The 12359-nt window shown below is 42.9% G+C and overlaps 1 protein-coding gene across 1 annotated transcript; it reads right to left on the bottom strand.

The window, feature by feature from the left end:
- On the bottom strand, positions 1 to 12314 carry LOC118569802 (cytochrome c oxidase assembly factor 5). Its single transcript, XM_036168048.1, has 3 exons — positions 12079 to 12314; positions 10358 to 10441; positions 1 to 3532 (listed from the first exon to the last, which is right to left on the bottom strand). The coding sequence occupies exons 1-3, from the start codon at positions 12175 to 12177 to the stop codon at positions 3491 to 3493; spliced, it is 225 nt and encodes a 74-aa protein (XP_036023941.1). The 5' UTR covers positions 12178 to 12314; the 3' UTR covers positions 1 to 3490.
- Between the last annotated feature and the right edge of the window lie 45 nt (positions 12315 to 12359).

Genomic DNA, 12359 nt, shown 5'->3' on the forward strand with positions numbered 1-12359 from the left:
TTCTTCTGATTTCAAATTTTATTATAATATTCCAGTAGTCAAGAGTGGCATTGGCGTGAAAACAGACAGGAGCCAAGAGAGACTGGGGCTTAGAAACAGCCCTACCCTATAAGGCAGGATGTTTTCCCACCAAGGACAATGTGGAAAGCTAGATTATCTACATTTGAAGAATGGAAAGTCAAACCCTTAATTTACATCACACACAAAAATTAACTCAAAGTCAAAAGGCAAAGCTAAAAGCTACAACTAAAACCCCCAAAGCAAGCTCTATATAATTAGCTCCACTAAGTCGGGGAATACTTTTGTGGATATGACTACCAAAAACTCAACCAGGGTCAACAACCCACTATTAATGGGCAAAGGACCTAAAAAGACTTCTTGAAGCAATATATATATAAAGGCCGACAAGCATGTAAAACAGGTAACTTCACTAATCAGGGAAATGCCAAACAGAGCCACTGATAGACTTCACACACACTAGAATGGCCACTAAAAAGAATAGGAACTAAACTGACAAGGCCATGGCACAGTTATAATAACCCTCATGTGCTGCTGAGAGGAATATAAAATAGTGTGGCTGCTACAGAAAGTATAGCAGTGCCTCAAAATCAAAATAGAATTACTGTACCACACAGACTGCTGGGTATACACTAACACTGAAAGCGGGGTCCCAGGGATATCTATATACAAGTTCACAGCAATAGTCAGGAGCTCAAAGGTGGAAACCACCGAGGTATCCACGACTGATTAAATAGATAACAAGATAAAGGACACACATGCACTAGAATACTATGTGGCTCTACAAAGGAAATACATGATACATACTATCTGAACCTTGAGGATATTTTCCTATATGAAATAAGCCAGTCCCCATCCCATCCCTGGAAAAAAAACAACAACAACCCACGTTAAGAATGCATCCACACCAGGCACTTAGGGTTCTCACATTCAGAAACAGGAAAGAATGGTGATTACTACAGAGCAAGCATGCCAAGGGTAGGGTAGGGTAGGGTAGGGAGGGATGGCCTGACAGTGGCTGGGAGTTACTGGACATACACTTTACGTCTTGTGAGGTGAGTGAAGGTGAATTGTGCTGCAGGCTAACGGCACTGCAGTGTGAATGCACTCAACACTACTGACCTCTATCTACACTTTAAGATGCTAAGTTGTGTTATTTATAGTCATAATTTGAAATATGGCTCAAATTGTACAAAATTATTTTGAAAGCAAGCACAGGCCTACAAGTAAGAGGTAAAATTATAGAACTCTTCAATGAAGATAAAGGACTAAGTTTCTATAAGTATGGGTTAGGAATGGTTTCTTAGAGCACACTGAAAGGAAAAAAAATGTAATTTACCCCAATTAAAAGTATTCTTTTAAGCACGGTGGCTTGTGCCTGTCAACTCACATTTTGGGAAGTAAAGCATCAAACCAAGTTTAAGGTTTCATTCACCTTCATAAGTTCCAGACCAGCCTGGGCTAAGACCCAGTCTCAAAAACACATAAAGGCAACACATGAAAATAAAAAGTGTGCTTCAAAGAGTATCAAGAGATTGAAAAAGAGAAACCACAATTTGAGAAAAAAATAATGCCAATTACCTTTAAAGGAATTGTATCTATAATAATAAAAAAAAAATCTTACAGGGAAATGGAAAGATAACCCAGTTGAAAACCAAACTGGAGACTGAAATAAACATTTCTGCAAAGGCAACATACAGACGGCCAATGAACACATGAAACATGCTCAGATTAGACATTAGAAAAACGCAAACCAAGATCCTAATGAATGCCTCCTCATAACAAGCGGAAGGGCTGTCAGCAGTGCGAACAGTTGATGGTGTGGATACTGGAACCCAGTTACTTTGAGAGTATGAAATGGTGGTAAACCACTGTAGAAAATGATAAATTGAGGCTGTCATACAACCCTGCAATTCCATTCTAAGGCAAGTATTAAATGAACCGTGTTGAACTTTTTCATGGACGTTCATAGCATTAGTCCAAAGCCCTAAAGCAGAAACAGCTCAGAGCTCATTAGTTGAGGCATAGATAAAGAAGCATGGCCCGTGTCTACTATGGAATACTGTTTTAGCAGAATTACAGATTGACACTACATGAACAAACCTGTTAAACTTGGTAATGGAAGTCAGAAAAGACCACACCAAACAACTCCACTTATCTAACATGAAATAGAAATGGAAACACACACTACTGGTGGTTGAGGGCAGAAAGAAAAGAGGGAATGAGGACAGACTGTGAAAGACTGAGTTTCTAGAAGTGATGGAAATTCTGCAATTATAGTGATGACTGCTGTATTCTCTATGAATACATTAATAATTGAAGGTTCAATTTTGTATCATGTGAATTTCTCCAAATAAAGCTATCTCAAAAAAAAAAAAAAAAAGGCTTTTATACAAACGTATTTCACAGTTTCTAATCAGAATTACTTTCAATTAAAGTCAAAGCACTTGTGGGAAGTGTAGCTCAGTTGTAGAGCACTTGCCTAGCATGCGGAAGGCACGATCTCCTCACTGCAGACACACACCAAGTTTGGTACACAGACAGCAGGACTAAAGGAGCATCATTTCCCGCTCCTATGGAGAGCAGTACATGGGGCAGACCTCAGGGATATCCCGGGGCATCATCACAGCTGCAAATGAACAACTACACAATCCCTGACTGCTTCAGTCCCAGTGAACTGCGCGATGCTAGAGAAAGTACAACTATTTGATGCCAAAACTCAAACTGGAAATGTAGTTTCCTAATGGCTTTCTACTGTGGTAAGTGATCACAATAAGTTATCATAACTCTAAATGGTCCAGCCACTTCCTGTCTTTGACACTTGCTATCTGGTGCGCACAGCTGTTTCCATTTGCTAAAACCCAGTGTTTAGGGAGGAGGCCCAATAACTCATCCAATGATACTGTGAATGGAGTAGGTACAGTACCTGAGACCAATATCTAGAGAGATCACAAAGGTTGGAGCAGGGGCATGACCCAGAAAAAAAAAACATAGTGCTTTTGTAGGGTGTGATCTGTGGGCCCACACCCTCTGTTTTGGGCCACACAGATCTTGAGGATATGGACTTTGGCTGACATTAATTATCCCATTATGAGGAGAGGGCTGGATTAAATTGAAACCAAGAAACAACAGGTTCTGTGTTACTAATTGTGTTAGTCACATTATGGCCTCCTGGATGCACACTATAATCTGATTGAAGAGTCATCCTTGAACATAATCTTTCCATTAGGCAATTCCCGGAACATTAAATTCTTAGCCCATACTTGTTCAATCAAATGTATCTTCTATAAATGACTTCACATGACAGAATCATTCAGAAACAGCATTTGTCCATTTTCTCTAGTATTCTCTGGAGGGAAAACCTGGTCCAGATGTCAAGCAGATGCAGCAGCTACTCTGCTTCCTTTTGGCTCTTTTCCATCAAGGACCAGAGAAAATCCAGGGTGATTTTCATCTTGCTTTTAACATGTTATCAATATCCTTTTCTTCCTCTGAATCTTGATCTGGTATCCAACTGAAAACAAGCATACATACGTTCAATCACATCTGGAATAATAATTTAATCAAACAATTCTGATAAGAGATATCAGTAACTTTATGAAAGAAGCAAACTAGCTTCCAGAAAAATCGAAAATTTGACTGAGCATGTGGTTAATGCCTATAGCCAGCATTCGGGTGACCAAGGCAGAAAACTTGAGAGCTCAAGGCTAGCTAGCTGGAGGAGGCTACCTAGTAAGACCTTGTACTAACAAAAGAAAAAGTGCAAAGCCAGAAAGAAAATTAATGAAAGACGCATTACAAACAAAAGAAACCACAGTTCTTCCTATGGGCCAACAAAGACTCGCTCTTGTAAAACTGAAATTTCATTTACCTTTGTCTTTTAACTATACTCAATGAATGTTCTACCAAGCCTACCTTTGTAAATTCAAATGTACTTGAAATTTTTAAATAGCAACTGGAAACATTAATGACACGGGATCATGGTATTAAAAATCCTTGAGTTCCTTCGTCCTAGACTGATCCCAAGTTCTTTGACTTAAGCCTATCAATGGAGCCACTTCCTAAGGTCACAGGTGGAGAATAGGGTCTGAAGTCAATGTAAGGCAGAATTTCAAAGTCAATATAGCTGTTCAAAATTCCACAGGAAGGAATTATTTTGGAGATATGCCCTATCAGTGAGTCCAACAGTAGAACAGCCAGCCATTTAGCAGCTGAGAGCCTTTTTTAAATATATAAATTATACCTTTCTCTGTACTATACATTGAAGGCAAGGCCTTATACATGCTAGGCCAGCACTCTACTACTGAGCTATATCTCCAGCCCTCTTTTTATATACTTTTTGAGACAGGGTCTCACTAAGCTCTCCAGGCCGGCCCTGAATTCACTCTATAGCCCAACAAGGCCTTAAACATTCTGTCCTCCTGCCTTGGTCTCTTCCAATACCTGGTATCACAGTTCTGCACCACTTTGCCTGATTGAGAGCCCTATTTTCCAAAAACAAATCAAACATGGGAATAACACTGGAATGGTTCGACCAAGCCATCTTACTGACCCTGGGACTCATGCTCTGAAACAGTTAAGAATTAACCACATGACTTAAATGCATGTTCCCAGCTTCTCTCATGCCCAAATAGAGACACTCCATCAGCTAAGTGTGACATGATGCACTTTGGAAGACTCATAGTCATAGTCTTGGAGGAACAATATGAGAACCACTGTCTGCTCCAGGTACAAATATGAGGGAAGGTCTGCCTTTTACTGTTATCCATCAAGTCACTGACATTTTAAATTCAAAATTATAGCCAGGTGTGATGGTGCACACCTTTAATCCTAGCACTTGGAGGCAGAGGCAGGCAGATCTCTGTAAGGCCAGCCTGGTCTACAAAGTGAGTTCCAGGACAGCCAGAGCTGTGACACAGAGAAACCTTGTCTCACAAAACAAAACAACAAACAAAAAATTTCAAAACTACTGGGTTGGGGATTTAGCTCAGTGGTAGAGCACTTGCCTAGCAAGCGCAAGGCCCTGGGTTCGGTCCTCAGCTCTGGTCTAAAAAAAAAAAAAAAATTCAAAACTATTAAAATTATTCAGAAGAGGCCATGCCTGTCAGAAATCCAGTAGGCTGCCCACAGACCTTCTCAACTCTTTCTGTTCCCCCAGACATAACTCCTCAACCTCATCCCTAGTGCTGCACATGCCCCCACATCTGTGGATCCCACAGACCATCCCTCCTAACCTCTCACTCCTCACATGTTGCTGCATCCCAGCCTCCAACACCAGCAGGCATTCCTGTGAACACACCAGCTGAGCAGAGCAGTAAAACTGGCAAGATACAGCCATCACACTCTCCGGAAATCCAGAGAATCCAAGGAACGAAACACCGACATGACAAAGGCAAACCCAGAACTCAGCACCTAGACCTATAATCATCCCAAACCCAGATGGCTGGACACCAGCATAAGAACACAAAACACCCAGGGCCATATGTCTCCACTAGAGCCCAGCTATCCTAGCACAGCAGGCCCTGGATAGTCCAGCTTGGCTGAAGCACAGGGAAACGACCTTAACACCAACTCTATGAAGACGATAGAGCCTGGAGAGATGGCTCAGCATTTAAGAGCACTGGCTGCTCTTCCAGCAGTCCTGAGTTCAATTCCCAGCAACTCAACCATCTGTAATGGGATCTGATGCCCTCTTCTGTCATACAGACACACAGGCAGACAGAGCACTAATAAAAAAAAAAAAAACAGGTCCTTAAAAGAAATCCAGGAAAACACAAACAAATAATTGGAGGAAATAAATACATCTTTTAAGAAAATACAGTTGAAGGAAATGAATAAAACTGTTTAAGACCTGAAAATGCGAATAGAAGCAATAAAGAAAACACAAACTGAGGCAATTCTGGAAATGGAAAATTTAGGGATTTGAATAGAACTACAGAGGCAAGCTTCACCAACAGAATACATGAGATGGAAGAGAGAGTCTCCGGCACTGAAGCTACAAAAAAAGGAATGGATACATCTGTCAAAGAAAATGTTAAATCTAAAAAATTCCTGACATAAAACATCTAGGAAACCTGGACACTGTGAAAAGACCAAACCTAGGAATAATAGGAATAGAAGAAGGAGAGGAAACCCAGCTCAAAGGCCAAGGAAATATAGTCTACAAAACCATAAGAGAAAATTTCCCTAACCTAAAGGAAATGTCTGTAAAGGTACAAGAAGCATACATAACACCAAACCGAAAAGAAAAGCTGTAAGGGAAAGGACCAACAAACACATAAAGGCAGACCTAAAGAATTACATCCAACTTCTCACAATGAAGACTCTAAGAGCCAGAAGGCTTGGACAGACGTCCTGCAGACTCTAAGAGACCACAGACGCCAGCCCAGACTACTATACCCAGCAAAACTTTCAATCACCATAGATGGAGAAAACAAGATATTCTATGATAAAGTCATATTTAAACAATACCTATCTACAAATCCAGCCCAACAGGAAGTACTAGAAAGAAAACTCCAACCTAAGAAGGTTAACACCATCTGTGAAAACACAGAAAATAATCTTACACCAGTAAAACAAAAAGATAGGAAACACATACTACCACCATCACCACCACCACCACCAATAAAATAACAGTAATAAAAATGTCATGGTATTGGCATAAAAACAGACATGTTGATCAATAGAATTGAACTGAAGACCCAGACATAAATCTAAATACCTATAGACACCTGATTTCTTTATAAAGAAGCCAGAAAAAAGACAGCCATCTTCAACAAATGATGCTGGACAAGCCAGATGTCTGCATACAGAAGACTGCAAATAGAGCCATTATTTATCACTCTGCACAAAACTCAAGTCCAAGTGGATCACAGACCTCAACATGAAACTAGATACACTGAACCTGATAGACGAGTTGTTCTTCCCAAAGAAACAACTTCCCAAATAAAACACCAATAGTGCAGGCACTAAGATCAACAATTAATAATTGTGACCTCATGAAACTGAAAAGCTTCTGTAAGGCAAAGGACACCATCAATAGGACAAAACAGCAGCCCACAGAATGGGAAAAGATTTTTACCAACTCCACATCCAATAGAGAACTAATATCCAAAATATAGAGAACTCAAGAAACTAGATATTATAAAAACCAAATAATCCAATTAAAAAATGGGGTACAGATCTAAAGAGAATTCTCAGTAGAGGAATCTCAAATGGCTGATAAACATTTAAAGAAATGTTCAACATCCTTAGCCATCAGGGAAATGCAAATCAAAACAACTCTGAGGTTCCAGCTTACATCTGTCAGAATGGCTAACAATGGAAATCAATATGGCGATTTCTCAGAAAACTGAGAATCAATGTACCTCAAGACCCAGCTATACTACTCTTGGGCATATACCAAAAGGATGCTCCATCCTACCATAAGGACACTTGCTCAACCATGTTCATTGTAGCTCTATTCCTAACAGCCAGAAACTGGAAACAACCATGTCTAAACAGAAGATAACAGAATAATGTCCAAAGATAAAGAAAATGTACATTTACACAATGAAGTATTACTCAGCTATTAAAAAAAATAACATTATGAAATTCACAGGCAAATGGGTAGAACTAGAAAAAAATCATCCTGAGTGAGGTAACCCAGATCCAGAAAGACAAATATGTTATGTATGCACCTATTCATAGAGATTAGCCATTAAGTAAATGATAACCATGCTATAACCTATAGACCCAGAGAGGTAGGTAAAGAAGAGGGGTCAGGGGAATGGATCTTCTTGGGAAAAGGAAATAGAAGAGATTTTATGGGTGGACTGGGAGAGGTTGGGGGTAGGAATGGGAGGGATTAGGTGTGGGGGGTGTGGCATGGAGGGAGAGAGTGTGGGGAGAGATGGCTGGAACTGGGGAGCATTTGGGGGATGCATAGGGAAACCTAGTGCAGTGGAAACTTCCTGGAATCTATGAAGATGATCCTAATGAGGACTCCTAGTAATGGGGGATATGGAGTCTCAATTGGCCATCTCTTGTAGCCAGGCAAGGCTTCTAGTCTAGCTTGTATTCAATTGAGTTGTTTGCCAAGGAGGTCCCATGGAAGTCCCCAAACCCAGGCTGATGCTAAGACAAAGGGTTGTTCTCCACAAACTGAGAGCAGGGACCCATTGTTGAGAACAACATCTACACAACTCGTTGAACATGGATAAGTCAAACTGATGCCTACATGGAATCTTTACCCCTACATTCTAGTTTCTTTGGTGCAGGAAGGTACTATGCAGACTACCGAAAGAGAAATGTGGACACCAACCCAGCCACAAACACCTTCAACCTGCAATCTGTCCTGCCTGCAAAATATGCTAGGGCAATGGTGGCACAGGACTTGTAGGAGTAGCCACAGATATCTGACTTGACTCAAGACCCACTTCCTAAGAACAAGCTCACATAAGACACTGCTTGGGTAACCAGGTCCCAGAGACTAGATAGCCCAAAGACCTAGAGTAAAACCAAACAACAACAATAAGTGACTCCTGATGATAATCTGCTATATTCATAAGTAAGTGCCTTATCCAGTCACCATCATAGAGGCTTCCACTGGCAGCAGGTGGGAACAAATGCAGAGGCCAGACATTATAAGCAGAGTTTAAATTGGGGGTCTCCATCAAATCCCTCCCCTCGGAGCCCAGGGAATCCAGCAGAAGAGGAGGAGGAGGAAAGACTGTAAAAGTCAGAAGGGATGAAGGACACCAGAAGAACAAGGCACGCATGAGTTCACAGTCTGAGGCATGAAGCACAGGGCCTAGACGGGGCCACACCAGGTGCTCTGTGTATATATTATAGCTACTGGCTCAATATTTGTGTGGGTCTCTGACTCTTATATGAGAAAATAATTTATATTTAATTAAAAAATTACTCCAAAGACAGATAAACTGAAAAAAAATATTTTTTAAGAAGGACTAATTCATGCCCATAGGATTTGCTGAAGAGGTGGAGGCAGGAGGATCACAAGTTCTAAGCGAGTTTGGGCTACCATTGCCAGATGTGTTAGCACACACTTTTAATCCCAGCACTCGGGAGACAAGAGGCAGGAGGATCTCTGTGAGTTCCAGGCCAGCTGGAGCTACAGAGTGAGACTTTGTCTCAGAAAGAAAAGAAAAGAGAAGAGGAGGGGGAAGGGAGGAGAGGGGAGGGGAGAAAGAAAAGGAAAGGAAAGAAGAAAAGAAAAGGAGGGAAGGGGAGGGGAGAGGAAAAGGGAGGGGAGGAGAGGAGAGGAGGAGAAGAGAAAAAGAAGAGAAGAGAAAGAAGAGAGAGAGAAAGAAAGGAAGGAAGGAAGGAAGGAAAGAAGGAAGGAAGGAAGGAAGGAAGGAAGGAAGGAAGGAAGGAGGGGAGGGAAGGGAGAAAGAAAGAGAGGAGTGAGGAAGACTGGGCTTTAGGTGAGGCGTCATCTCAGGGCATCATCTCGGGGAGTCTACTGTCGTCTGACATGATGCTACAGCAGAGCTCAGTATCTCCTGTACTAATCATTGTGCCTCCCAATGACTGGAACAGACTCACAAATTGCTCACCAGCCTAAAGGCTGCATTTCACAGTTGACAAAGCTACACAAGGAGGGAAGGCGGGAAAACTACCCAGGGAGGCTCCCAGAGATGGCAGAAGAATGTGGGACGCTGTCACTTGAGAGAAGCAGCATGGCCAGACTGCATCTCCCGTCCAGTCTCCTGGGTTTGGTCTCTTATGTGTTGAACATCTGTGCCCTCTGCTTCTTTAGGAACGTGGGAAGAGCTCTCAGTGTAGTCCCAAATGGGCAAGCACAGGCTCAAGTCCACCTATATGCTTCTTTCAAGGGAAACCCCATTTCTAACTTCATACTTATTCCACAAAAAGCCTGTTTTCCATCCCAAAGATCTCTGTAAATCTTTCAAGTGAAGGAATGTTAGCACAGAATCCAGGGATGTCATTTGGGGCCCTCCTGCCACCATCCATCACTCCAAAACACAAACATTGACACTTTCTCCTGGTCATGTAAGGCAGAAGTGCAAACCTAATCCTCAGCCTTCCATGCTTGTGTGTAACTGCCAAAGGACCCAAATTCATGCTTCTCACTGTCAGCTCCTCCCATTTATACTTGCTGAGACTCCATCCTCACACTATCAAAAAACCATGAAGGTCGGCAGCCCTGGAGGATAACAAAGTTAGGGGCTTTTGTGAATGGACTCACATTTGTCACTGGAGTCCAAACACTATTATCTAAACCATATCACGACAGCCAATTTCTGATTATTAAAGCATCCACATTTAATTCTATATATAGTTAACAAAAAGCTTTTCAAAATGGTTAATCACTTACCATTGATCTTTTACACTCAAAAAATGAATACTGCAAGGCTCTGCAGTATCCTTCCTTCAAACACTGCCGTGGGGATTTTCCTTCCTGTGACACACAAACCAACATGAATATCTGGGAAATTGTCCCACAAAGCACAAGACAACTATTCTTCTGAAAGAAGCTCTTAAAAATAGTTAATTCCTTTGATGAAGAAAAACAAAAGTACAGATTATTAAATAATTGAGTACTCTGAGTCTCAGTTTTTAAATTTTATGTGTGTAAGTGTTTGCCTGCATGTACAAATGGGCACCGCATGCAGACCTGGAACCATGGAGGTCAGAAGAGGGTACCAGATCCCACGGAACTGGAGTTTTACATGATTATGCATCAGCATATGGGCGCTAAGAACCAAGGCCCAGTCCTCTGTAGGAGCAACAAGTGCTCTTAACCACTGAGCTCTGTCTGTCTTTCCAGCCCTCAGAGTCTGGGACTTTTAGAATGCATCATTAATGTTTATATAAGCCTTCCTGTGGATAAGAACTATGAACTAGATGCCTTAAAATGAGACCCTTTTAGTGCTGGTACTAAACAGTACATAAATGTTAGAGGGGCTGAAATAACCAAGGGAATCAATTGCTTGCTGTGTATGAGGTCTCCAGTTCAGCACCCACATAAAAACCTGGGCCCATATGGTGGCAGGTGCCCATAATCCCAGAACTGCATCGTGGAGACAAGCAGATGGGGTAGTCTAGACAGTCGGGTTCAGTGACACACCTTATCTCAAATAACAAGGTGGAGGAGCTAGAGAGATTGAGTCAGCAGGCAAGAGAGCGTGCTCTACTGAGGTCAAGATCTGTAAGTGTTCTATCGATGAAGACACACAGGAAACCCCTGGTGAGTTCCCTCTGGCTGTTCCAATTTTTCTGGCTTCCCAGGAGTAATAAAACCTTAAGAAGTCTATCTCTAAGTTGATTCTGTACCTTCCCCCCACCCCATCCCCTTCTCCTCACTAGCCCCCACTGGGCCTTACTTTGTTGTTTTTCGAGACAGGGTTTCTCTGTGTAGCTTTGTGCCTTTCCTGGCACTCACTCTGTAGCCCAGGCTGGCCTCGAACTCACAGAGATCCGCCTGGCTCTTCCTCCCGAGTGCTGGGATTAAAGGTGTGCGCCACCAGCTAACCTTACATTTTTATCATCCGAGTTCATACTTAGTACCCTGAGTTTCTGAGTCCCTATCGTTCCTCGACTAGTCTCCCATGGCAGCACACAAAATACAGGCTTATGTTGAATTCCTCCCAGAATGCAATACTGTAGGTTTAAGATGGGCTAAAGATTGGCAAGGAGAAATTATGGCACGCCATAAGATCACATTAACTTCCATATTCTAGAAGCCAAGGAACCAAAAATCTCCACCACAGATCCAAGTAGCCATACGGAGCAGGCACAGACCTCGACGGCTTCCCTTGGAATGGGAGTCTCCGTTGGCTAGTGCCCAAAACTGAGCAGAGTGCCAGCACTCGGGAATCACTTCTTGAACTGAGATGGCTTAATGTTTACAAAAACCCGAGATGGGGTGACGCGTTAGTTATCTCCCATTAAACACCAGAGGGAACTGGGGCTGAGAGCTCAAGAGATCTGCCGGAAGTCAGGAGCTAATGCTGCGACCTCTACCCGAGACGGGACCGCCCTGACAGGCCGACAAGGCAGCCTGTCTTCTCGGAGCTCTTTCCCCGGACGCGCTACCTGGAGCACACAGGCCGACTGCAGCAGACACGCGCCCAGGTCCTCCTTCACGCCCGCGCACGCGCCGCCCTCCGGCTTGTCCTCATAATAGCGGGGCATGACTGCGCCCGCCGCCCTCACAACCCGGGACCACCGTCTTCAGCCACCGGGGAGCGGCCGGGCGGGCGGGAGCCACGCCCACTGACAGGGTCGAGGGTAAGAGAAGGCCTCAACAACTTCCGGCAGACCCACAATAAAGTCGCCGAGTCTTGAGGGTGTGCGCATGCGTGGCGGAAGTGGGC

This window comes from Onychomys torridus, chromosome 18, assembly GCF_903995425.1.
Source record: "Onychomys torridus chromosome 18, mOncTor1.1, whole genome shotgun sequence".
In the NCBI taxonomy this organism is placed as follows: domain Eukaryota; kingdom Metazoa; phylum Chordata; class Mammalia; order Rodentia; family Cricetidae; genus Onychomys; species Onychomys torridus.